Raw genomic sequence first — 27,579 nt, forward strand, 5'->3', positions numbered from 1 at the left:
CCTAGTCTCTTCACTATGCACCAGGGAGTATGCTTGAGAGAGGGTCACACTATCTCTAGTCAGTATCTGTTGCCTCACAATGTCATAATCTGAATTCAGGCTAGCCAGAAATTCAAATACCCTATTCGTCTTGACTTGCTTTCTATAAGTCTGTGCATCTTTGGGACTTTCCCACTCAAGAGTCTCTAGATGATCAATTTTATGCCACAGGGATTTCAAGGTAGAGAAGTAGACAGAAACTGATTTCTCTCCTTGTTTAAGACTATTCACTTCACACTTCAGTTCATAGGCTTTGGCAACGTTAAGGGGTTGGGAATAGGTTTCTTTCATAACATCCCATATCTCCTTGGCTGTCTTTGCCCACAAGTAATTTTGACTTATATGTGGCTGCATAGAGTTACACAGCCATGTCATAACCAAGTAGTTCTCTTGAACCCACTTGGTATACATTGGATCCTCCTTGGAAGGTTCTTTCACATCTCCCAAGAAGTAACCTAGTTTTCCCCTTCCCCCAATAGCCATCATGGCTGATTGGGCCCATTCTAAGTAGTTTGACTCGTCAAATCTCACAGTTGTAATCTGAAACCCAGTTTCAGATACACTACCATAACTACTGTTCCCAAAACTATCTTCTCCCTGATTTTTAAACTCCATTCTTGGTTAAGAATCAGTAGTTACGAACTATTAGGGTTACTACAACAGAAAACAACACTTGAGCAGTCGATCACAATCAGAAATCAGTATGGAATCAATGCAGATCTGATCTGAAACCAATCTGTAATCACAGTATATGCATGAAACTAGTGGAGGTCTGATCTGAAACCAATCGGCAATCATAGTATATGCATGAAACCGGTGTAAATCTGATATAATACCAATCGGCAATCACAGTACCAAGCAGTCCGTACAAGTTTTCACCCCCTAAAAGAGCTCGGAACCAAGAGACAGGTCTGAAACCAGCTTAGAGGGCAATCTGAGATGCTGGAACAGAATTAGGGTTTTAATTGTAGGTCTGAAATAAGTGCTCAGCCGCACTTTCCAAGGGGTATGTGAAACCCTAAAAACTGATCACCTCTGAGAGAAAACCCTTAAAACAAACACTTTCCAAGAAGATAAAAAAGTTCAGTCCAACAGTTAGGTCTTGCCATAGGGTTAATGTCAAAACCTAGAATAGATCACCTCTGAGAAAAAACCCTAGAACAGTTCGGCCGCTCCTTCTAGATAGGTCCAACCTATCTTGACTGATAGCAATCTATAGAAAATAAATAAGACTTACCCAGAGAATTCTGTTCGCTACCTTCCAACGTTGCCTGAACCCTAGCCTTCTCTGATTCTTCCTGATTACCAACACTCTGCAAGCCGTGCCAAGTCTTCGAACAGCTGCTAAACTCTTCTGGTAACCTCCAAGAATCAGCCAATGAACACTTCTTTATAAACTTCCAGCCCTAGATAGTTCTCATGTGGTCGGCTGGACTAGACTCACATGAGAAACCCTAGATAGGTTCTGATACCAAGTAGGCGATCAAGACTACAATCAGCATTGATCCTAATGGATTTCAGATTAGAAAAGGTAGAGGAAAAGTAAGAAAAAGAAGAAAATAGAGGAGAAGAACAGGAGAACACAAAGGTTTGAAAGGAGGGACAGATTCACCAATTGATCTGCCGCCGCCACTCTCTTACTATTTATAGGTTATGTTCAGTACATAGATGAAATATCAGATCTGCCTTAATACTTACATGACAAATAAAGCAAATAACAAACTGAAATAAATAACAACTGAAATAACAATCTGACCACCAACTAACACTAACATGACTGAAACAAATAATTGCACATACTGTCCTATGAACACAGTGGGGACCACAGCTGTGGGGCCCACACCAGTGTTCTCTACACTTCTCATCTTACACGCAGTATAATTGTAAGTGCAAATATATCAGTAGCAGATACGTTTTTGTTAAAATAAATATCACATATCAACATAGCGGCTTTGCTGCCCCTCTCTGGTAAGCAATACATGTATTATGCTAATAACCATGAAACAAATACAATAAATAATATTCTAACGTATTGAAGGATGTAATCCAGTTAAATTAAGAAATCAACAATAACAGGATAATATTATCATAGATCTATACTATGTACTCCAAATAGTTGGATAAATCTCACATGAGGGTAAAGATTGTAACAAGATTATATTACCTGCTTAAAGATTCCTGAAGCTGATTAACTTTTCCTTCTGTTTCACTCAAATTCTTATGTTTTTCTTCACTTGATTCTTGAGCTTCAGCACATTTCTTTTCAAAATCATCAGCCCTTTCCTTTTCTGATTGCAACAAGTCCTGGGAGGGATAAACCCCAAGTCAATATCAACCAAAATAAGATCAAAGGAATGCCATGCTGGGAAGCATATTCTCTGGTGAAGATAAAAATGCCAAAAAGAGAAAAAATCCTGCTCATGATTTGATAAGTTGCTTATGGTACGTGAACCACTGAAATGACTATAACTTAATTCCATTTGGTGGTGTCAGCAGTCTTCTTCTACCAACTTTGAAGAGCAGCAAGATGTTTTCTGATGGTGTCTATGAATTGATACTTGGCTCTGATACCAAGTAGTGATTTCGACGTTAAAGAATAATAGAAAAGGAAGAAAGAATGAGAGAAAGAATTAGGGCACAAGAGTGTGAGATCCACGCCACACGAAATACCTTTATATTAGATCTCAATAATGTAGGTAAAATTACATTAGCACCCTCCATTAGTTGGAAGGCAACGATCTAGTGTAAAACACCCTATGCTAACATCCCTAAAACATGATAAATATTCCTTCTTAATGAAAACTCTTATCCTTTCGAAAAAAATCACAAAAAATGTAAAGGGTACAATGAATCTTGGTGCTGAAAAACACTTGAACAATTCAACAACACACATATTCAGGATGAAGTTCTATGGTGTATTTTTTTTGTGGATGACATTGTTTTAATTAATGAAACTATGAAGGATTAAAAGCAAAGTTAAGCTTATTGGACAAATGCCTTAGAAACAAGAGGTTTTAAAATAAGGACTAAAATAGAGTATATGACATGTAAATTTAGTAATAATAGGAGTGTAAATCAAGGTACACTTAGGATTAGGGACCAAGGGATAACTCAATGGGACCATTTCCAGTACCTTGGTTCAATAATTCATAACAAGGTAGAGATTGAGGAGGATGTCACCCAAAGAATTAGAGCAGGATGGGAAACATGGAGGGGTGCATCTGGGTTTTTATGTGATTGGTGAATACCACTTAGATTAAAAGGAAAATTCTATAAAACAGTCGTAAGGCCAGCTATGTTGAATGGAGCAGAGTGTTAGCTGGTCAAGAAACAACACGTCCAGAAAAATGAATGTAGAAGAAATGCGAATGATAAGATGGACGAGTGGAAAATAGGATTATGAATGAAGTTATCCGTACGAACCTAAGAGTAGCTCCGATAGGTGATAAAATGAGAAAGAGAGTAGACTAAGATGGTTTGGAAACGTGCATAGAAGACCATCAACTGCGCTAGGTAGAAGAAGTGATTCGTTATACATTGAAGGGGCTAGAAGAGCTTGAGGTAGAACAAGGACATGGGTAGTAGTGAGAAGTGATTTAAACACTAATAATTTAATAGTGGATATGGCTTTAAATAGAATGGATTGGTGAAATAGGATTCATGTAGCCAACCCCATATAGTTGGGATAAGGCATGGATGATGATGATGAATTCAACAACACACATCACCAAGGATCTTCAACCAAAACAAATGTTCAGATCCAATGTTTCTCTAGATATTTGAATTCTTCCTAGTAACATTCAAAACAAGTGTGCCCTTGGAATCAACCCCAAAGGACATATAACTCAAGAGGCTTTAATTTCCATAGTAATAATAACATCTCCACCAAATACCAGTCAATAGACCATGAACTGACACCCTAAAGTAGGGCAGGTATAAGTTCAAAAAACAAATTCGTGCTTGTTATGGGCCCGGGAATAGGATCTCGTCACGGGTCGGTCCACGAGGAAAACCTCCTGTTTTCCCTTGTTCCTCCCTTTTCTTGATTTACCTATCTTGGCGCCTTAATGGTGATTTGTCCAAGAAATCACCTAGCTCTCCTCTGCTCTCTTTCTTGACTGAAATTTTCGATGATTTTTATTCAATATTCTCAGCTCCTTAAATAGGAGATTACAAGAGATAAGAGTCCTACTTTTAGGAAGACTCCTTGCTAATTAGGAAGACTCCCTACTAATCTATCCTACTGAACTGATAAGATAAGATAAGATAAGATAAGACTCCCTTAATCTATCCTACTGAACTGATAAGATAAGATAAGATAAGATAAGACTCCCTTAATCTATCCTACTGAACTGATAAGATAAGATAAGACTCCCTACTAATCCATACTATTGAACTGATAAGATAAGAACACCGAATAGATAAGACTCCTACTAATCCCTACTACTGAAAGCAGATAAGATAAGAATACTGAATAGATAAGTTAGGATGAGAACACTAAATTATTGCTGCTGAGAGCACTAAATTACTATTGTTGCTGCCGGCATCCACATCATTACTCCCCTCCTGGACTACGAGCTTGTCCTCAAGCTCGAATTCAGGATGGTTGTCTTGAAACACAGTCAAAGGAATCCCGGATAGGTGGAATGATTTTGCCCTCCTAGATCGGGTTCCAATGAAGAGGGTTCATCCTCAGACAACTGCAGAGAGATACCAAGATTTGACCATGCATAGCTGCATTCTTTGTCGCGGGCAACTGCAAACTTAAGGTGCTTTTGAGATGTCTTGAACTGTAGAGTACAAAGATTGTGAAGGCCAAGCTGGTGCCACTGAACTGCATCATTTGGATCCTCATCTATTGCCTGCTTTAGTGCGTACAAAGCTCGCTCTTCCACTTCCGTCAAATCATTATGTCCAGTTTCAAACGTTGCTGCAATTTCTTGCTGAGCCTTGTGAACCATGGCAAGTCCTACCCATGCTATCCAAAGCTCAATTGTTGCAGAGTCCCCTTCTCTGAGTATTGAAGCCATTTCATTCGCAGCCCATGAAAGTTGTTCGATGGGATCTTGAGACCTTTCTTCATCCTTGATACGATGAAGCGCAACAGCATATCGAGTTGACATGCAATTAGGCTCCAGTTTTGCTGCCTTCTCCAGGCACTTTCCAGCACTTCTATGATCACCAACCAAATAGTATGCATTAGCAAGATTCACCCATATATGTGCAGCCATAGGATCTGATCTGATTGCTGTTAACAAACACTATTTTGCAACATTTGCAGCTGCAACATGAGGCATACAAGCTCCTTCACCAACGATGACGACCTTGGAGTAGTTGCTCTTATTCTTCTTTGAACTCTCGTCGATGTATCCTCGATGACACCGGATTCCTACTTAATCGGAACATTCTGGGTGTTGCTAACCTGCGCTAGGGCAACGACCTGCTGCTCACCGGACGATTCTGCCATGTCTGGTTGGCGGCCGGTTGTGGTTGCAGCCCCTTCCGAGTTCCTTTCCTTGCTGGAAAAGTACAACTCCATCAAGTGCCTTAATTCTTGGATGTCATCCTTGATCTCGCGCACCTCCTTGCTGTTTTCCATGAGTTTGTGCTCCAGATCATGAACCCTAGACGTCAATTGCTCAAAGTCTCCCATGACGCCTTGCTCTGATACCAAATGTTATGGGCCCGGGAATAGGATCTCGTCACGGGTCGGTCCACGGGGAAAACCTCCTATTTTCCCTTGTTCCTCCCTTTTCTTGATTTACCTATCTTGGCGCCTTAATGGTGATTTGTCCAAGAAATCACCTAACTCTCCTCTGCTCTCTTTCTTGACTGAAAATTTTGATGATTTTTATTCAATATTCTCAGCTCCTTAAATAGGAGATTACAAGAGATAAGAGTCTTAATTTTAGGAAGACTCCTTGCTAATTAGGAAGACTCCCTACTAATCTATCCTACTGAACTGATAAGATAAGATAAGACTCCCTACTAATCCATACTACTGAACTGATAAGATAAGAACACTGAATAGATAAGGCTCCTACTAATCCCTACTACTGAAAGCAGATAAGATAAGAATACTGAATAGATAAGATAGGATGAGAACACTAAATTACTGCTGCTGAGAACACTAAATTACTATTGCTGCTGTCGGCGTCCACATCAGTGCTTATGGAAATGTCTTCCTGGAAAAAATTAATTTTTGCAATTTACTCCAAAGGAAAAGAACTAATTGGTGCTTATCCCCTCATGGTGTGTTATGTGTAAGGCTAATGGAGAAACTTTCTTTCACTTATTCTTTCTTTCACTTATTCATCTCCTACCCCTTTGTAACTTTTATTTGGGAGTGGTTTTTCTTGTTGCTTGGGTGCAGGTGGTCTCTCCTGATTAATGTGCAAAGCTTGTTTGCTTCTACTTTCTTGAGGTGGCCAAAGAAAAGGGGTTGAGTGTTATGGAAATGTGTTAGCGTTGCAGTGGGCTGGACCATTTGGGAAGAAAGGAATTCAAGACTGTTTTCAGGCAAGGTAAGAACCAGAGAGGCTGTCATTGAAACCATCATGGTGAGAGTGGTTCATTGGGTTAAGTCTATGGAGATGTCAACTGATTTCTCAACAGGTGACATCATGAAAAATTGGAAGGAAGTGGCTAGTTCTGATTGTCATAAGTCCAATACTAGCCCTACTTAGCCCCCACCAATGAGTGACCATATCAAGTTGAACTTTGATGGGAGTAGTGTAGGTAACCCGGATCCCTTTGGTATTGGAGGGGTGTTTAGATTTAGAGATAGTGAAGGCAGAATTATTGGTCTATTTTCAGGCCCAATTGGAGTAGGTGACTCTTTAAGGACTGAGGTTATGGATGTCATGGAGGAACTGCAAAAGGCAAAGGACATGAAACATAAGAAAGATGATTATAGAAGGTGATTCAAAGCTATTAATAGAGTGGTTGCAAAAGGAAGGAAATGGATTTGGGTTTTTAATAATGAAAAGAAGAGATTCAAGTGGTTGACACAAAATATGGATATGAAATTAAGTTGGATCAAAAGAACTACTAATGGGTTTGCCGATGTATTAGCAAAACAAGGGGTGGGGAGAAATAACTTGTTTTGGGTTCAGTTGTAATAGAAAATTTCTTTGTGGAGAGTTAAGAAGTTTATCTCTACTATCCATGTAATTATTTTTTTATATTTTAATGAAATTCTGTTATTGATAAAAAAAACTTCCTACCTCTATAAAAAATTGTAGGTGATCAATCAATGTCTGAGTGCCACCTAGAAAACAGGCCCTAGTGGCCACAATCAAGATTGAAGCTGATATCTGATATTTCTTGGATATTTTTTTTGGAGAAATCTCTAGGATAGCTTCATAGCCATCACAAAATTCTGAAGAATGCTCTAAAAATCCTTAAAAAACAAGCAAACAAAAAATAATACAACTAAAAGCACATAATTATTATTTTTAGTAAAATAAATTACTATCAATAGTAAATTTTAGAATTTCTGTTTGTAGCACAATCATATCCAATAACTCCAAATGTTGATTGAAATCCCAAGACTCCAAAAGCCAAAGAAGAAATAAATGAAGGTTGGCCAAAAATCTTCATCTTCAGATAAGAAGAAACAAATGGTAATCTGGGAACCACCAATGGGTGATTTTTTCAAGTTGAATTTTGATGGGAGCTATCTTGGCAATCCGGGTGCTGCTGGAATGGGAGGGGTGAGAAGAAATAGTGAAGGAAAATCGATGTTCTTGTATTCTGGGCCTATAGGGCGAGGGGACTCAATGGGTGCAGAACTAAAGGCAGCTGTATTTGGGGTCCAAAAGGCATGGAGATAGGGATCGGGAAGTTAGTGGTTGAAGGAGATTCAAAGGTGATCATTAGCTGGCTGAAAGATAACAATAAAGTTCCATGGTATTTCAGAAATGAGGCTAAGAAATTTAAAAGATTTTCAAAAGATATGTAGGCAAATATGCAATGGGTACCTAGATCAGTAAACAGCTTAGCTGATTATTTTGCTAAGCAAGGGGTCAATAGAGGGAATTGTTTTTGGGCTCATCTGTAACTGTAAGAATATGGTATTGCTATTATCCTAAGAGTTTGAGGTAGCTGAGGCTATTCATATTATTGTAAATTTTTTCCTGAATTAATAAAAGATTTTTTCTGTTACTGATAAGAAAAAGGTTGGCCAAAAACAATTAATATTGTTGTTGGAATAATTTAGTCAATTTAGTTTCTTTTTCTGTCTAGTTTATTTCTGCTTTGTTCTGTTAGAAAACTTAGTATTTTTTATTATGTTTATAAGATGTAAGTGTTACAAGTGCTCAAGGGTCTTTTCCCTTACTTTTAAGTGATGCCCTATATATAATAACATATTCTGGCACCGCCAGAATGTATTCTTCTCCCGAACTCTTTCTCTTCTCCTCTCCCCTCTCTTCTCTCTCATCTCTCCTCTTCCCTCTTGGTTCTTCTATTTCTTCTCTGTTAATATGGTATCAGAGCGATCCTATTGGGCTTGAGAGCAGATCGAACAAGATTTTTTCTTTCTCTTCCTCTGCTGTCTTCTCCAGACTGAGATCAAGAAAGCAACCTTCGACTGATACAGAAGACTTTTTTATCTGTTTTCCTTTTCCTCTTGGTCGTGTACCAAGAAAAGACCTATGAACTGAGACATCCGAATGCTGTAAGAGGGGCTGTGAAGTTCAGACCTCCTTTTCTGTGGATCGTGTGATCCTGTACTTAGGATGGAACATATGTAGGTCACGGGTGACCTGTTTTTTTGCCTTTTTTTTTGGAGTGATGACACTGTTTATGATCTCTCCTCACAGCTGGTGTGTCTAGATGATCTGGAAGATCAGTGGACTATGACTATTAACTCTGTACTGCACTGAAAGCAATCTAATTTGGTGCTGATCTGTGTTCAGATTGTGTCCAGACTGGAGTGTGTGCATATGGGCTGCACTTCTGGGTGTTTCTAGGACTTTTTTTTTTTTTTTTTTGTGTGTGTGTGTGTGTGTCAGGAGAGATCTTAGGGTGTGTGTTAAAGTTGATTAGTGATCAGAATCATGTCCTCTGAAAATTCTGCAACTTCTGGGATTTCTGGATGTCAAAAAACGGAGTGAGCAGGGGGCTGGACATGAGCCTACGGCTGTAATTCCCTTTGATAGACTAAATTACCTTGAATGATTTAGGGGAATTAAACTCTACATTACTGCTAGGGGGAAAATAGAGTATATTAATGGTAAAGTGAAGGAACCCAACACTGGAAGTGCCGAACATGACAGATGGGACCAAGAGAATAGTATGGTGATGTGGCTCTTGGTAAGTTGGTTTCCATGCTGCCACAAGTAAGAAAGACTTTCCCGTGGGCTGAAACAGCGTGTGAAATATGGGAACAGGCTAAATCTACTTATTCGGAACAGAGGCACCATGCAAAGATATACCAACTGCAAGCTGAATCATCCACTTGCAAGCATGGGAAGAGAAGTCTCTTAGTGTTTTACTCAGATTTGACAACAATTTGGAAAGAACTAGACAATTATCAAAATGTGGATCGGAAATGTGATGAAGATGCAAAAGCCCTACAAGTCCCTTGTCTCCCAACAGTGCGTATTTGCTTTCCTTTTGGGGCTAAATCCTATATATGAGTCTATCAAGGTACAAATCTTGGGAAGTAAGGACTTACCTTCAGTCCAAGAGGTTTATGCCATAGTTCAGTCTGAAGAGAGTAGGGGAAGTATGATGAATGGTGCAGAGGAGGAGTTAGTTGCATTAGCATCCCGAGGAAGTACAAGTGGAAATGGGGGATTTTCTTCTAAGAAGGGTGATTGGCAGAAGGTGGATAACAAATACAAGCTTTGGTGCACTCATTGTCAAAAGTCCAAACACACTAGAGACACATGTTGGGGCCTCCATGGGAAGCCTAAGTGGGCTCAGGAATTAAGTAAGAAACAACATCCGATCAGAGTAAGAAGCCAACTCAGCAGAATCAGAAGAAACAAAACTCAACAAATGCGGCATCTCAGGAGACTAGTCCCATGGTACCTTAGGAACATCACTCTGGTCTTGATCCCAAGGAAGAGATTATTAACTTTTTTGTGACCATTTGGAGTTATATGGTAGGACACTTCGTCAGATGGATTCTAGCCATACTCCACCTACCTCCTTTGCATCCACATCAGGTAACCCTGCTACTGCCTTCCATGTGTCATCTCATACCTCTGAATCTCCTTGGATAATTGACTCTGGAGCTTCCAAACATATAATTAGTAAGTTAAATTTGTTTCAGGCATATAACCTTCTCTTGGGAAGAGATAAGGTGAGACTGGTTGATGGGTCATTCTCCACTGTAGCCAGTCAAGGAACCATTTCTCTTCTATTTGGTCTTACTCTTTTTAATGTGTTGCATGTTCCTAAATTTCCTATTAATTTGCTTTCCATTAGCAGTATTACTCACTCCTTGAATTGTTCCGTAACCTTTTTTCCTTCCTCTTGTGTGTTTCAGGATTTGACCTCGGGGAGGAAGATTGGAGGAAGCATAGTGGATGGTCTCTATGTGTTGGAGAATAAAGCCGGTCTTGTGGCTACAGAGTCTTTGCGTTCGTCTAGTGAAAGTCATGTCTACTTATGGCATAGTCGTCTTGGTCATCTTTCTTTTGAGTCATTAAAGTTTATGTTTCTAGAGTGATTTAAATCTTTGTCATTGAATGATTTGCAATGTCAGACGTGTCAAACTCTTTAGAGGTAGATCCTCATCAACTAGGTACACTTGTTCCCATTTATATCTTGAACCCCTTGATATCGATCCTCCTGTTATTGATGGTCTTGATGTTCCTATTGCTAAGAGAAAGGGTGTTAGATCTTGTACTACTAACCATCCTATCTCTCACTTTGTGTCTTACGATCATATCTCACCTTCATATCGTGCTTTTCTTTCCTCCATTGATAGCATTTTTATTCCTAAGAATGTGGTAGAAGCTTTATCCATACTTGAATGGACAGATGCAATGAAGGAAGAAATTAATGCCTTGCACAAAAATGACACTTAGGAATTGGAGGATCTTCTTGAAGGAAAAAAACCTGTGGGATGCAAGTGGGTATTTGTAGTGAAGCATAAGGTTGATGGTACGGTAGAAAGGTACAAAGTCAAATTGGTGGCAAAAGGGTTTACACAGGTATTTGGAGTAGATTATGCAGAGACTTTTGATCCAGTAGCCAAGATGAACTCTATTAGAACCCTTCTTTCACTAGTAGCTAATTTTGACTGGGAACTGCATCAATTGGACATTAAAAATGCATTCTTGAATGGTGACTTAGAGGAGGAGGTGTACATGACTCAGCCTTTGGGGTTTTGTGCTAAAGGTAATGAGCAGAAGGTGTGCAGGTTAAAAAATCATTATATGGATTGAAACAATCACCTCGGACCTGGTTTAGTAAGTTTCACTTGGTTGTACAACAAATGGGGTTTAAACAATACCAATCAAATCATACTCTGTTTGTGAAGAAAGGTGAAGGGAAAATTGCAGCTCTAATTGTGTATGTTGATGACATAGTGGTCATAAGAGATTGGAAGGCTGAAATACAGAACCCAAAGAAATTCTTAGCCACTCAATTTAAAGTGAAAGATCTAGGCCCCTTAGGTTATTTTCTTGTTATTGAAGTGACCTGCTCTCAGAACGACATCTTTATTTCTCAAAGGAAATATGTACTAGATCTATTAGAAGACACATGCAAGTTAGGAGTGAAGCCAATTGATTCACCCGTTGAACCAAATCATCAACTGGGTAACAGTCAAGTTGAGGCTATGAAAGATGTGAAGAAATTTCAGAGACTTGTAGGAAAACTCTTATATTTGTCTATGACCAAACTTGACATTGCTTATGTTGTGGGTGTCCTTAGTCAGTTCATGCATAATCCCAAGACTTCCCACTTTGAAGCTGCATAAAGGATTCTCAAATACCTCAAGAAGTTCCAAGGGGCTGGTTTGTTATTTAAAAAATATGGGCATTTGAAAGTTGAAGTGTATACATATGCTGATTGGGCAAGGGCAATCAATGACAAAAAATCTACTAGTGGGTATTGTACCTTTGTGGGAGGAAACTTAGTCACCTGGAGAAGTAAAAAACAAAGTGTGGTGGCTAGGTCCAGTGCTGAAGCAGAATACAAAGCTATGTCCCATGAAGTTGCTGAAATCATGTGGATAAAGTACTTGTCAGGTGAATTGGGCTTTGTAGTTAACAGCCCTATGCCACTCTATTGTGACAATAAAGTGCTATCAACATTGCTGCCAATCCAGTCCTCCATGATAGGACAAAAGATATTGAAGTGGACAAGCATTTTATTAGGGAAAAATTTGTGAGTGGAGAAGTATGCACTCCTTATGTCAGTTCAGGGGAACAACTTGCAGACATTTTCACTTCACCAAGGGTCTCCATCACGTGTGGCACAATGATTTTGTGACAAGTTGGGCATGACAGACATCTATGTCCCAACTTGAGGGGGAGTGTTGGAATAATTTAGTCAATTTAGTCTCTTTATTCTATCTAGTTTACTTCTTCTTTGTTTTGTTAGAAAACTTAGGCCCCGTTTGGCATGTCTTTCCACGCAGTCTTTCAGCTATTTACAAGCCGGGCAGACCTCACCATAGTCTTTTTCATTTGGTTCGTAACAGATCTAGCCGCCAAAAATTGGTGTGCCGAAAAGACGTGAGAAGACCATTTTGGGCTGATTTCGAGAAGCTCCAAATGGAGATTTTCACGTCTTTCTCACTTTATTCTCACGCGGAAAGACACGGAAAGACACATGGTATCCAAACTAGCTTCGAGCTGCTCAGATCTTCATGCAAAAGCTCAACGCGGGTCTTTTGACTGTCGAAGCTACTAGAAGATCTTCCCAAAAATACTTGCTAAACAGCCCCTTAGTCTTTTTTTATTATGTTTATAAGTTGTAAGTGTTACAAGGGCATAAGGGTCTTTGCCCTTACTTTTAAGTGATGCCTTATATATAATAACATATTCTAGTGCTGTCAGAACATATTCTTCTCCCGAACTCTTTCTCTTCTCTTCTCCCCTCTCTCTTCTCTCTCGTCGCTCCTCTTCCCTCTCGGTTCTTCTATTTCTTCTTTGTTAATAATTGTATTTCAGCAAAAGAAAGAATAAACAGAAAAAGAATATAGGTCTGGAGTTGATCAACAGATCTGATCATTATCAACATCTTCATCATCATTAGAATCTTCTTGTAGCTCTAACACCATCTTGTTGTGAATGATGAGAAAGAAGAAGATATAAAAGAACTGGACGTCATGAGTCTAATAATCCTACACACCAACCTCTCTCTCTCTCTCTCTTTCTCTCTCAAAACACCCTGAGGTGTATGCCAGTGCTAGAGGCATACGCCTCATGTGTCTCATGCACATTTGATATAAAAAGGCATAAAAAAAAGAAAAAAAAAGGAAAGGAAAGGAAAGGAAAAGAAAGGGAAGGGAAAGAAAAAGAAAGAGAAGAAAAAAAGAGAAAAGGAAAGAAAAGGAAAGGAATGGGAGGGAAGAAAAGATAAGGGGAGAGAAAGTGGTTTGCCCCCTACCCCTTTGGCTAGGGTGCTTTGCCCCCTTTCAACTAATGTTATGCATATTTATTCTTCTTAATATAAAAGATTTTTATTAAAAATAAAGAAAAAATAAAATCCCCTCTTCCTCTTCACCCTCCTCCTAACCCCCCTCCTCTTAAGGAGGCTTACGCCTCTTGCGTTCTGAACTACGCCTCACGCCTCTAGGTAGTGGAACACCTCCGCATTTTAAAACATTGATTACAAATTGAATACTCTAACAGCCCTTTATGTTTAGGACAAAATATTTTCAAATTTACTAAACTAAACTAAATGTTATTTTTTATGTTATCAAAAATTTTCTCTCTTAGCACTTTTGTTCTTCTAGTTAGCAATAGTCATTATTCTTGATATTTAAATGCATGTGGAAAAGGACATTGCTACATTTGGCAATATATCTAATATATTCCAAGCAATGGGTCTCCCAGAAATAAGAGTGCAGGACCCTTTTCTTTTCAATTTTGATTGATAAGAGTATAGGTGAAATATCACAAATAAAACTAAAAAGAATTACCTTCAAGTTTTCCACTTCCGCAGTTAAAGATTCTATCTTTTCGGTATCTTGGACAAGAACTTGGGTCTCTTTAATAACAGGAGGTGCTTCTTCAATTGTTTTACGTGCAGATTCTCGTTCCTTGACAAGCAATTCATTTGTTTCATCAAGTTTGTTCTGCAAAGCTTGCACAGAATTCTGGAGTTTTGTTATCTCCTGTGCTTTTGCTTCCTCCAAGTCAGTCTGCATATGTAATTTAAAATCTTCTTAAGAGGTGCACATCAAGCATCAAGATATTTGAATGTAGTGACGACTTCTAATCAAAGTATAGTTACAGGGCAAAGAAATCATATAATTTTTATAGTAAGATAAATAGATTGCAAATCTACCACTTATAGCACATGTATGGAGATTTTACTGCTCTTTTGAGGGAATAAGTTATGTTTCATATCTTAGCAGTATCTCAAAAATCAAATGCCCAGATGCAACAACTACATTACCCTTAGACGTTTTTCCAACTGCAAACGCCATGTGAGTTCTTCGACTCGCTTTTCTAGCTTGTCCTTTGCTTCTTTAAGTGCACCTGTTTCTCTGGCAGCCTGCAGAAAAAAATGTTGGCAAACTTCAGAGATTGAACTGGAACAGGAAATGAAATGAACTTCCAAGTGTCAATCTAAATATGTATATCCATGAAGAACGGTCCATCACTGGATATATGACACCGGAAACTGCATGGTCACTTCTAGCAATACTCTAGCATTGACACTTAAAATATGTAAATGGCATGTTTTAACAAACCATACCATTAAAAACCTTTATATGCTAGAAATTAAATTAAATTTGGCAAGACAGTCTTAGAAATGGAAGGTGCCAACTAGCTCAGTTGGTAATAAGATCTCTGGCTGGTTGTAGCAAAGACTTGGGATCAAACCCCACCTTCACCAGGGTTGGGGGGTTATGGGTTTGGGGGATGGGCTACCCCCTGTTGCGGAGCTCCATGGAGCCAAAAAAAAAGTCTTGAGAAATGAAACTTAGCTTAAAAAACAGATACAAAAGCATGGTGTAAGCATATTATATAGGATACTTATACCCGTATCCATGTCTGGGGTTTTAGGAAATAAATAGTGGTATCCACATTTCCCTGATCCCTTTCTGTGTTGGTATCCATATCTAGGCATCTATTTATTGAGGCTTAGCTCAATATTTTGCCTGTCACTTGATTTGACCAAGAGAAGGCATAGGTTCCTCACTCCATTAGCAAGAGAACTTCCTAAAGTATTGTTTACCTCATCATTACAAACAGATGTGATTTTTGCGTTAAATTCTGTCCACTAGCAATAATACAAATATACAATCATATAATTGTGAAGAAATAATTCTAGACCATAGTGCAAGTTTTGACGATTTACTTGTTGGTTGTGCACATGAGTGCATGCAAAACACAACTAGCAGAAATTCAATTCCACATATTTTCAAATGAAAAATTAAATGTCTGTTCTGATTTTTATCAATGACACCTGGACTTGAAACTCACTCTTATTCTATTAACATCAGATGATTCTGATGGGCTCAATCCTAAAATTCAAATGATTGATATGCTACCGTGCAAAGGTGTTTTTCCCTCCAAAAAAAAAATGATACTTTGCTAAGAAACAATTGCATGATAAGATGCTCAGGCACAGATACAGATGCACTGGGATATTACTCATCATTTCTCAAGATCCAAAACTCCTATATAATATGAGTTTACAATCCATACTCCTACTTTTAGTTACTGATATCATATTAATCTTTACTTATATAGTTATATCATACCAAATTCAGTGCAACTTTGCAAAGTTTCTCATGGTATTGTTAAAATATAACATTTGAATATATTTATTTGTTGACAAAACAAAGTAAATAGTAAGGAGTTTGGATAAAACTTTTTTTTTTAATTTTTTCAAGAGAATAACAGAGTACTATTGAAAAGAGAAGCAGTGTACCCTATAAGTACTCCTTTGTTGTCCAGTATCAGTATTGGTACTGTATCCTGTTAATAATGAATACATTTAGCATGTCCAGGTGCACATGTTCCATGTTTCGCAGATAGAAACCACATAGGAAACAAGTGGCCCCATCTTTATAGTTCATACATGTACATAAAAAGACTTACAAACTAATGGGTTCTTAACAGTAAAAAACATGTCAGAAATGGACACATAACTACAAGATCACACCAATTTCATGTGATTGGTAGGGTTGCATATTACAACTACCCTAACATAGAATAGAATATGGTTTATGTCACAGTATATAGAATATTGATTACATCGAAGAATAAAGAATATGGTTTATACACTTACCATTTTGAGCTTTCTGAGCTCTCTCCTGGCAATTCTTCCTCTCCATCTGCACTGAGAAACAACTGATGCCCTCTTGAGCTTCTTATAGTATGAATAAGATCTATGACAGCGCCACTGGGCCTATTTTTATTTCAAGAAAAATGCATGTCAGTTGCATCATAGTAAACAACAATATGGAGTTTCCAAATTATGTAGTATCAGAGTACAACCTGAATAATAATTGCTGCTTTGGTTTGCTTCCTGAATCTAAATTCATTACGAGCAGCCATTGCCCTTAAACCAGTCTGTAAGACAAGCACTGATAAACGAAGTTTGGTGTAAGCCTTCCTTGCTAGATGTCTACGCAAATGCTTTTGAATTTTCACTGCAGCTGCCTCCCTTCTCATTCTCTCGTAGAGTTTGCAAGACAGTCTTCCTACATGTCATATTGAAAGCATGTGAAAATTTAAAAGAGAAACAAGAAGTCATTTCCAACTGAACAGTCAACAGAAGACTTAAAGGTCTACACCACCAAAAAATTGACAAGATTGAGCTAAGAAGAAAAAAACTAATCATCCTTCTAAAAAGTAGAGCAGTCAGAAAATCCAACAAGAGTGCCAATATATCTTTCAGAAGTTTTCTTTTGGAGGAACTCACCTCTGCAAAAAGACTGCAAATGAATAGAAGCCTTCCTCAATGCAATAAACCGTTTCCGAGAAATATGTGTCCGTATTTGTCGCTGAACAGTTTTGGCTGCATTGCTAAGTACCTCAGCTCTACGTGTATCTAACTCGGCCATCTGGCCAGCTCTGAGGAAGACCTTGGTTTTGCCTATCTGCAGACATTTGGTTACCCTTTAAGTTTGTTATGTTCAGAAGATACAACTTAACATTCGTTGAAGAAAGTAAATAAAGAAGGATAAAGTATGTGAATTGTGATACTAGTTTTCAGTAGTGATGGGTACAATAGACAACTAGGTCGGCTTTTGTAGTAGAGCATTGAGTGCACCACGCACAATGCTAGAAATATATGGTTGAATTCTAGTAACATCTAATTTTGTAGCACATGAATCATTCATTTTTTGGGAAGGTAGGTTTGAGTAATTTTCAAAATGTTGTGATTGCTCCTAAGACTTGGTCATTGAAATTTCCTCAAGTAGTACAAAAGTCCTACCTGATATCCTTTGAGTCCTTTCTTTTCCAGAATCCTTTTGCATGCAACCTTTTCATCATAGCTGTTCAGAAACAAAAAGTATTTAACCAGAAGATATCTATGCATGACTTACATAACAATCATCTTCATATTGACCAAGAGTCAAAACCTAACAATGTTCATGCTGAAATTGGAAGTGGCAACATCTAACAAAGAAAAAGAAAGTTAGAGGCATGTGCTTACTTCCCTTCCAAAGCCTCCGGTGCAAGAATACCAAAACGGTGTAGAAATTCATAAAATGTACGACGAGTAGGGTACCCTGCACAACTGATTCTTATTGCCTCTAGAACACCCTATAAGGACAATTAAACATGTACTGAGATCACTTATGAAAATTGACCATCTGCTTACTTAAACCAGCTGCAGAAAATTTTTTATTTTAATTGTACTCACACCACAGCGTAATTGTTGTAAGATGTTAACATTCTCAAATATGGCAGGTTTCAGAAGGTTGTTTGGCTTTACACATCTAATGTAGTGAGGTTCTGTTGAATTTAGTGTATCCATCAATTGCTGTAGTTGCAGCTGCACCAATCAGATTATAAAAGATCAGATATTGGTTATTACCCTAAAAAGGGAATTAATGTGTCAAGTAGAACCTGCCAAACAGGTTATATGTTTTAATGATTCTCATGGAACAGCATTTACTATAAATAAATTCCATTTTATTGTCAAAAAATCAACAGAAGAAGAGATACCTTAAAACGAGATCCAATGGAGGAGAATTTAGAAGTTTTGCTTGTCTCCTCAGGAAGATGAGGGAATAGGCCTGCTACAAATGAACATTTGGAAGCACTCAACAAGTCCTGATGCTCAGGAACTACATAATCCTTGTTTTTGTCTAGAAATTGATCAGATTGATATAAGACCTGAAAAAGAAATATGCAGAGAGATTATATCTAAATGCAACAGAAGCTCACATTAGACACTTGAAACTCCAGAAATCAAACTTACCTCTCCCGCATAATGAGCAATTGTAAAATCGGTTCGTGATAGTTTTGGTTTAATAAAACGTTTGTGAGATTTGAACGTCTGATAGAGCTTCTGCGCAAAGGTTTCATGTGTCGACTTTGGAAACATACTGGAAATAGAACAAGTTCAATAAATAAGAGAATGAGAAAAAATCAATTTGGAAAAAAGAAGCTTAGTCCTAGCATTTTCCTGCTACTTTAATGAGGCCTGTTTCCTAAAATAACCATTGACAACCAAGATCTACTAGCATGAAGAGAGAGAGAGAGAGAGAGAGAGAAAGAGAGAGATACCAAGCTTCATCAAGGAGAGCAATGATTCCCCCTGGTTTCTGCAAAATAAGTAAATGATAAAAAGAGTTGTGCAGGAAGCAACATTCAACTTTAGATGCTTGCACATAGAATGGTAAAACTAGAAAAATAAAGAAATTTTAAAGAAGCATGTTTAGAGATACGAAGTATTCACAGATCAATTACAATGAAGCCATCATATACATTCAAACAAATCCAGGAAACAATTTTCCTATTATTGAGAACATGAAAATTTAAAGAGTATCCAGGACACTAAAGCATTTAATCCCACCTGGAAAAGAAAGTATTCAGCTAAAATCAGTAACATAACATTTAGACCATGGCTTGCCAACTTAAAATTCCAGGAAATCAACTCAGAGAAGACTTGTAATAGTCTATTGAACCCAAGTATTCAGGGTTATTAGTTTAAATGCATACAATAAAAATATAGTTTAACATTTTTTTTGTACACTAAGCTTGATTTTTACATTAAAATTTACTGAAACCTTAAATGATGTGTTCTTTTTTGGGTAAACACCATCTACAGAAGAAGATATGTACAAAAGTAATATGGCTCTGGAAGTCCAAGATGTCAAACTAAACCAAACGATCATACAAATTTCTTCTGGAAAGTTAGTTCCTTCTTACTGTCAACTACATTAGTAATAATAAAATTAATATGCATACATACAAGTGGAGGAATATGGCCATATGCACACATAAATGTACACTGTGTGTGTGAGAGAGATTCATACTAATAAACTTATAAGCCATGTTACAATAATATTAACCAACACTAGGAGCATTAGTACATAAGGTTCTCTTCTGCCAAAACAGAAGCCACAATGTGAAAAGGAAAGAACAGAAATGAACCTTTTCAATAAGATCCAAGACATCTTGGTTATCAACGAATTCTATGTAACTCCACTCAATTTGCTCTTTTGTGTATTCTTCCTGCTCCATCTTGAATACATGCTGCAAGACATCACAGGTAGGTTAAAAGAAATGCTGAACTAAACATGAAATCACCAGGTATGATCTGTTAATTACCTGGTTAAAATGTTGTTGCAGCTTCTCATTTGTGAAATTAATACAAAACTGCTCAAAACTGCAATGCATGAAAGATTAAGGTAGTTCATAGAAACTGAACAAGGTGAAAAATTTTGATATATGAAATATCTATATTATTGCATTACCTGTTAGTCTTAAAACTTTCAAAACCATAGATGTCAAGCACCCCAATCAGAGATTTGGAGTTAGGATCTTGCCCTATTGCGAAATTAATTTTGTCCACTAACCTGTATATAATTATGCAGAGTTAATATCCCTTCTGCAACTATATAGCTTTGATTTATTCATGGGAATAGAAATAAAATGAGTGATGAACGCAAGCATACCAGTCAAACAAGCGGGAATATATTGTCTTTGCCAAACCATCCCTGCTGATAGTTGCAGCTTGAGGATCAAGACTTCTCTTAATTACTTCTTCTGGCGTTACCATTACACGCTTACATAGTGCATCTTCCAAGGCATGACTATCACACCTAGAACAATGAGAACATCAAATTTTAGCCTTGACCAGAACATTAGATGGAACACATAAAACTACAAGATGAATCTTGAGACACCAGTTGTACATGAGAAGCTCTGCCGTCGTTTGGAGATGGAACTTGGATTTATCATCTTTTAGAACTGATGAATCAACTTCCTTCCCCTTGGAAAAATCAATATTACCGAGGTGAAGAATTGCAGCAATAACTTTAAAAATTGCATCCTGAAAGAGAGAGAGTGAGAGCGAGCAAATAAATAATTTTTTCTCTTCTTAGTTATAAATAAGCAGTTGAAATATGTAGACATTTCCATAGGAAAAGTTAATACCTGATCTTTCTCACTTATTCCAACAACATCCATAGCTCTCCGAGTAGCTAGATAATCATGAGCATCACTTACGCCAACAAGTTCATAGCAATTTGATTGGTTAAGGTAGTGGAAAGATTTAGGATTTCCTAATTTATATTTCTCAGTAACCTGATGATATTTGAAAGGTAGTTAACCAAAATCGCAGTCCAAACCAAGGACACCAAGAAAATGGAATACGAATTTAACAGGTGAAATGCCAACAGGAATATACCTCCTGTGGTGCTGCACAAAGAAGATAAAAACAGTGGTAGTTACGCTCAGGGTCAGAAATCTGGCAAACACGAGATCTCTCAAGAAGGTATGTTCTGACAGCTGCTCCTGATATCCTTCCATGCTTATCAAATTGTAACTCAACAAATTTACCAAATCGGCTGGACCAGTACATTCAATATATAAGCATAGGTGGAAAATGAACAAATTCCAGGGATTGGGTTGTTTTAATGCGTACAGTGAATTAGAGGTAGTATGTAGCATTAAAATCACGATTTCATAAATTAAAAAGGAGAACTAGGAAAGAAGTGCCACTACAATTTTTTTCTATTAAACCTTTTTTAGACAATGATAATGCAGTCCTGTTAGTAACTTAGCATCTATGACTATGAGAAAAATATAATGTGATCACTATTAAACTGCTCAAAAGGCTGTGTCTGGAAGGATCCCTGATTGTTTTTATCTTTCTTGCACAGACTCATACAAAAGGCAGTGACTGACACCTATTACTTAAACTTCAAATTTCAAATTTCAAAGAACCAAATATGGCCAACAATAACTATAATAGGTTATCTCCTAACACAGTTACTATCTCACCTGGAGTTGTTGTTCCTAACAGTTTTGGCATTACCAAATGCTTCAAGAACTGGGTTTGACTGCAATCACATCAGATGGTATAATTACATTTTGATACAAAATTATATCAATCAAGCATAGTTCATTGTAGTCTGGTTAGAATTAATCATCTTACTTCTAAAACTTGTTGTTCAACAGTTCTTCCTTCTGTTCCAGCACGGCCACCTAAATAGGCAAGGTAGCGCATAAGCATTTTTGTGGTCTCAGTTTTGCCGGCTCCACTTTCACCACTAACCAGAATGGAGTTACTTTTCCCCTCATTGATCATTGCCCTGTTTCCAATTAGAACGGTTCTGAAAGTTATCTACATAACCTTTTATGAATTTAACATTAACCCTATAATGTAAGAATATAATTCACCTATATGCAACATCCGCAACGGCGAAGACATGAGGGCTTAGTTCCCCAAATGGTGCTCCTTTATATTGCTCCATCATGTGAGCATCATAAATATGAGGCAATCGTTGGAATGGATTAATGGCAATAAGAATATTTCCAGTATAAGTCTGCCATGATATAAAATATTAGGATTATATCTGAGTGGACACTAGCTTAGAATGATAATATGTATGTGTATGTGTGTGAGGGAGAGAGAAAGCACATAGATTTCATTGAGTTCATATCTAGTTGACAAGTTCTGCAGAACTCCAGGCTCATGCAAATACGATAGTTTTGTCATGTCATCAACTCCACCAGCAGGAGCTTCCATATCCTTTGGATATATTTTTGATAAGTTTGCAACAACCTGAACAATATCAAAGTTAAATTAGTGCCATGATGCTGAAACTATCATCATCATCCATACCTTATCCCAACTATGATAATAGTAAATAACCATGATTTAATATTTCAGAACTGTAATTTGTAAATTTCATGTCATTTGACATTTATTACTTTCTTCTCAATGTATATGAGTTTGAATGTTAAATTATGATATGATTTGACAAAAAATAATATAAAGAAAAAGGTTTTATTGGGTCCAGTTGGGAACTTCCTTACATGAACCAACCCATTTCTGCCACAAGGAAGGATCATGTGGCCAATCCAAACCATCCACCTGATAGGGGACCTACTGGATTGGCCACTTGTTCAACAAAGTCCATATAAGCTATGTATCTGACCTTGTATTGTTGGTTTTCACAACTAACATTAGCTTTTCCAAGTTTTAATTTGTTCAAGCTATACTTACCCCTAAAAGAGAGCTAATTTTGCTCACTTGGTAAGGCCTTTTGGGCAGAAATATTGCCATAAATAAAGGGTAGGAAAAGGATTTGGTCACTCCTCTTTAGCTCCAAACTAATTTTCCACATAAAATATTTATAGGCTGTTTAGGGAAGCTTGCTAAATGACCTGAACAGTGGACTTTCTCCCAGGATATAATATGATATGGTATGATATAATACAATATGATATGCTATGGTATGATAGATATGATATAAACAATGTTGTTCACAAGTGTACAGTACAAGTACGGTGCCCCATTTTGAAGTGTCCATGTAACATAGCAGGCATTGCCAGATATACTTGAGGAACAATTAAGAAGGGCTAGCATATGACTTACAAAGTAGGACTACCTAAAGTTAAGGCTTTCTAAGAATGAAAATACCTCTTTAGCCACAAAATAAAACTCAGTATAGATTACAAGCAGTGTTGCATGGACTCTTCTATATGGATGAAGTGTCCAAGTCAATATGCATCAGACTCCAACACTCCATGGATTCTTGAAGGAAATTTCTCTGTGACATTTTTTTCTTATTCTTGTTGTTTATCCAACGTAAATGAACAGCTAATGTACATGATGAGTGTCTTTTTTTCTATAAAATGTTATTAACTAAAAAAACATAATCTTTTAAACCTTTTCCTATAGGTTTATAAAGATAAAGTTCCATAAAAGATGGACTATTTCAATAGTTTATACTTTTCTATAGACGTGCCCAAGAGTCATTGTTTCTTCATCTTGTCAAGTCAAACTCCAGACATACATCAGATTCCAATTGTTATGTCTATGTTCATGTAATACTGATTACAAGCATTTGCATGCCCATTCTAAACTTGATGTAACTCATCTGATCATACCCAGTTAGACCACAAGTGGACAAGGAGTTCATGTTGGTGGAAAGGGACTCTATTGTAATATTATTAGTTTTATGGGGGTCTTTGTGTAATTATGGGAGGGAATGGAATTTTCATGTAATTATGGGTAAAGTTTAGGTTTTGGCTTATAAAACCCTTGTTTAAGACAATGAGAAGGTATCAAATAGTGGGTGTTTGATTGAGAGAATGTGGAGGTTGCTGTGTCTATTTCTTTCTCTCAAAGTGGATATGTTTTACTTTCCTCCCATTGTGTGCATACTGAGCTAACCATTTAAATCTTGTTCCTCTTCTTATTCTTTATTTTGTTATTTTTCTGGTTTATGGATCTCAGCATTGTAGGTTAACAGTCAGATGCAGATTTTACATTAAAATAAGTGTCCAAGACAACATGGCACCCATGTACAGGCATTTAGGTATCATAAAACTCATTCATACAATCTTTAAATTCAATTCCATTGGTCCTAGTAAGTGCTACTAATTGCTTCTGAACATGAGGTTAAATACCAATGGTGCTATTTGATATCTAGAATGCCCAAATATTTATACCAAAATTGACACTAATACAGGAAAGCATATATGTAAAAATCTTCATTTTGCAATATCCAGGACATAGATGCGAATACAAATATTTTATTTGGCATGCTAATATGATGCTTTTACTTTCAATTTCTGTTTTAACTACATTCTGTACTTATCCATATCCCATCAAATTCAATGACATTCTTAAAATTTACAAAACGTTTTCACAGCAAAGTCCACATACCATATATGTCTGTTTTACAAAAGAATATGCAAACCACCAAGAGCAAGGAGAATAATTCTGAAAGTAATACACTTTGACATTTGAATTAGCCATGCAGTATCTAGTCTTAGCATCAGTGTATATGAGCATGGTACACTGAGATGTTGCAAGACGACGGGATCTTTATTTTCCATGCAAAGTATACAAGGGGATGTTAATTTGATGTCATTAACAGCATACTTACCATCTTCCCATTACTTGTCCTGACCTCAGCATCCACACCACTAATTTTTAAGACTTCTCCATCGATCCAAGCTACTGCTGGGTCTTCAACCCATACATGAGAGCCTACAATGATATTAACGGATGTTCCCTGCAGCAAGTATGATTTTATGGATAGATTTTAGAACACAAGCAGGCATATTGGCATAGAATTAAAAAAAAATAAAGTTAATATGTTTGTATGTAATTCAATGCTTGAGCTTGCACAAACTGAATACAAAATTAATATCCACAGAAATTTTCACTACACATACAAGCATATGTGCAAATATAGAAAGTTTAATTGTTCATGAAAGTTCAAAATGAACATCACAATTTTGATTCCCATCTGAGCAATAAAACTAAGTGGCTAAGAATTATCTAACTCATCATGTATAATTTACTAGCATGTGATTTATAAAATTGGATACAATAATCGCCCAATTCTCATCCTTCAGTGTTTCCTATAACTGGATTCTAAAATAATACTACTAATATTCACAAATTCACTTTCTCTCCACCCAAGTTTCTCTCTGCTTTGTTGAACTGTCAGGACTCTGGATAGTCAACCACTATTTGTCTTTCTTCTGTTACTGGTTTATTCACCTGTGAAATTCTTGTCTTTAAGTATTTCCACTACTCTAATATCTAGCAACACTGTTTCCATTTCGATTTGTTTTGCAACTTCTTTTTCAACTTTGTGCTTGAATTTTGCATGTATACCAAACAAGGTTCAAAATATCGATACGCCTGATACGCTGGTAGGGGCATATCGGGCGAATCGATACTGCATTTTATTGGTTTTTTTTATTTCTTTTTTTCGCAACTGGTTCAGGGGGGCGGTTTAGGGCTCCTCCACCCCCTGAACCGGTCAGACCCCTGATACACCCACTGTAGGGGCATATCGGAGGGGTCCTGGAACAATATGTATCAGCCGATACGTGTCAATACTTTGAACCTTAATACCAAAGCAAATTCAACAACTTACATGCAGTCACAGATCAAGATTGTATGCACAAAGGGTTTAACTATGTCTTCTCGTGAAAAGAAACAAATATTAGCCAGCTGTAGCATTTTAATTTCTTTCAAGATTTGTTACTACTTACTACTATCTGCCAGCGGCACTAGACAAACAAAACAAGTATTCTTAAACTGATGTTTAAGAATTCATGGTGCAATACCGATATCAAGTCTCTCTTATGGGTGAAATTGAACCTGATTCATGTAAAGTTGGTTCTTTCTTAAACTTCTTCTAACATTCAACAGTATCCTAAACTTAAATAGAACTGTGACTGGAAAATACAATGTTAAAGTGCTTACTACATAAACATTTATTATTTTACTTTTACTTTTCAATCTTACTTTCTGAAAATAAAATAAAAAATAAATCTAAGAAAGAAAATTGAACAATAATTCAGTCTGATGTTTATGAATTCTCTATTCAAGGTGGTAGTCTAGCTTTTCATCAAAAAACACTCATTCAAGTATTTAATTAACGCCCAATTCATCCTATAAATATCTAAGTTTATGTTACATGTTAAATCCCAACATCCAAAAGTTTTACATGTAATTAGTAAATTTTATTTGTAGCTCTAAAAAATAAAACATATACTGGCACACCAACATAATTGTTTCATGAAGACAATTTGCAGGCAGCTGCAGTCTTTCAACTAATAGAGAACTGTTTCTTTCTTTTCTTCTATTAGTCATCTAGCAGTGCTCCTACTTTGTACGATGAGCAATAAAAAATGAAAAATTAACGAACTTATACAAATAAATTCGTCGCATTGGCAAATAATTTCGACTCATGATGTAAAAGGAATGTGATTAAGATAAAGTGTCTGAGACACTAAAGCTGGGAACAGATTTGGAACTAAATTAATGTCCAAAGTTTGTTCCACGTACCATTCTAAGTTGCTTCAGTGAAGGCCTCGGCTACTTAAAATTTCTTTGTTGCAGAGTTAAATGGAAGGGTTCAGATATCTAAGCACTCAAAGTTCTTCCAAAATCAACCAATTTGAAGCTAGATTCTCCACATTCAACTCTTCCGACACAATTGGATACTCTTCAAAATTCTTCCATGAATGATCTGCCTAACCGCCATTTTTTCGATCAGATGACAATTTGAAATCCCATCCTCCATCAGCACATAATCAAATCCACTAGAAACCCAAACTAGATAATGCATCAATTTCCACTAGAAAACAGTCCGGACAACGCCATTTCCGACGAGATTTCAGAAACCCGGTAAGGTAACGAGAAGAAACGAGTGGAAAGGAAATTGAGACAAGGGTACTGATGAACCAAAAGTTCGCGTGGAATTGATGCAGGTTCGTATTTCTTCTTCCGTTTCCTCTCCTGTCTTCGTGTCGTTGGGTCTGTGGAGATGACAACATTCTTGAAATGGCCTGGAAATTCGGTTCCTTCGATTTCGGTCGGTCTTTTGTTTTGGTTCTTCTCTGCAAAACCCCGCCAATTTGTCGGAGATTCGTGGCTACTAACCAAGTCTTCGAACTCTATAGCTCCAGCCTACGCCACGGAGAGCTTCTCTGCTAACTTTGGCACTGCTTTTGGCGCAATTTTTGCTAATCAAATTGGAAGCAACTGACTCTTCTACTTCTAGTCGCTCGTTTTATTTACATATATATATTTTTAATTAATTCAAGACAAAATTTTATTATTTTACTTTTACTCTTTTTTAAAATATATATATATAAATTCTGGTTATTATTTTTTGCATTTACAAATTTCACGTGGCAAATTTCTATTGAATCAAACTGTCTTCGCCTT

General features: G+C 37.1%; 1 protein-coding gene across 1 annotated transcript in view; it reads right to left on the minus strand.

Moving 5' to 3' along the window:
- LOC148878896 (myosin-9-like) overlaps nucleotides 1-27,404 on the minus strand; it is a 41,445-nt gene extending 14,041 nt beyond the window's left edge. Inside the window, exons 1-25 of the mRNA XM_088960274.1 lie at nucleotides 26,695-27,404; nucleotides 24,773-24,901; nucleotides 22,294-22,437; nucleotides 22,053-22,198; nucleotides 21,808-21,964; nucleotides 21,654-21,712; nucleotides 21,058-21,217; nucleotides 20,805-20,954; nucleotides 20,564-20,700; nucleotides 20,324-20,470; nucleotides 20,123-20,224; nucleotides 19,977-20,034; nucleotides 19,800-19,901; nucleotides 18,930-18,967; nucleotides 18,622-18,748; nucleotides 18,366-18,536; nucleotides 18,061-18,192; nucleotides 17,851-17,960; nucleotides 17,629-17,689; nucleotides 17,113-17,290; nucleotides 16,686-16,891; nucleotides 16,477-16,596; nucleotides 14,632-14,730; nucleotides 14,153-14,374; nucleotides 2,204-2,343 (exon numbers count right to left, since the gene is read on the minus strand). Coding sequence (XP_088816400.1) covers nucleotides 2,204-2,343; nucleotides 14,153-14,374; nucleotides 14,632-14,730; nucleotides 16,477-16,596; nucleotides 16,686-16,891; nucleotides 17,113-17,290; nucleotides 17,629-17,689; nucleotides 17,851-17,960; nucleotides 18,061-18,192; nucleotides 18,366-18,536; nucleotides 18,622-18,748; nucleotides 18,930-18,967; nucleotides 19,800-19,901; nucleotides 19,977-20,034; nucleotides 20,123-20,224; nucleotides 20,324-20,470; nucleotides 20,564-20,700; nucleotides 20,805-20,954; nucleotides 21,058-21,217; nucleotides 21,654-21,712; nucleotides 21,808-21,964; nucleotides 22,053-22,198; nucleotides 22,294-22,437; nucleotides 24,773-24,901; nucleotides 26,695-26,697 — 3,098 coding nt within the window. The 5' untranslated portion in view covers nucleotides 26,698-27,404. The remainder of the gene's footprint in view (nucleotides 1-2,203; nucleotides 2,344-14,152; nucleotides 14,375-14,631; nucleotides 14,731-16,476; nucleotides 16,597-16,685; nucleotides 16,892-17,112; nucleotides 17,291-17,628; nucleotides 17,690-17,850; nucleotides 17,961-18,060; nucleotides 18,193-18,365; nucleotides 18,537-18,621; nucleotides 18,749-18,929; nucleotides 18,968-19,799; nucleotides 19,902-19,976; nucleotides 20,035-20,122; nucleotides 20,225-20,323; nucleotides 20,471-20,563; nucleotides 20,701-20,804; nucleotides 20,955-21,057; nucleotides 21,218-21,653; nucleotides 21,713-21,807; nucleotides 21,965-22,052; nucleotides 22,199-22,293; nucleotides 22,438-24,772; nucleotides 24,902-26,694) is intronic.
- Between the last annotated feature and the right edge of the window lie 175 nt (nucleotides 27,405-27,579).

This window comes from Nelumbo lutea, chromosome 1 (assembly GCF_056320005.1).
Source record: "Nelumbo lutea isolate HS-2025 chromosome 1, American lotus-T2T, whole genome shotgun sequence".
Taxonomy (NCBI): Eukaryota; Viridiplantae; Streptophyta; class Magnoliopsida; order Proteales; family Nelumbonaceae; genus Nelumbo; species Nelumbo lutea.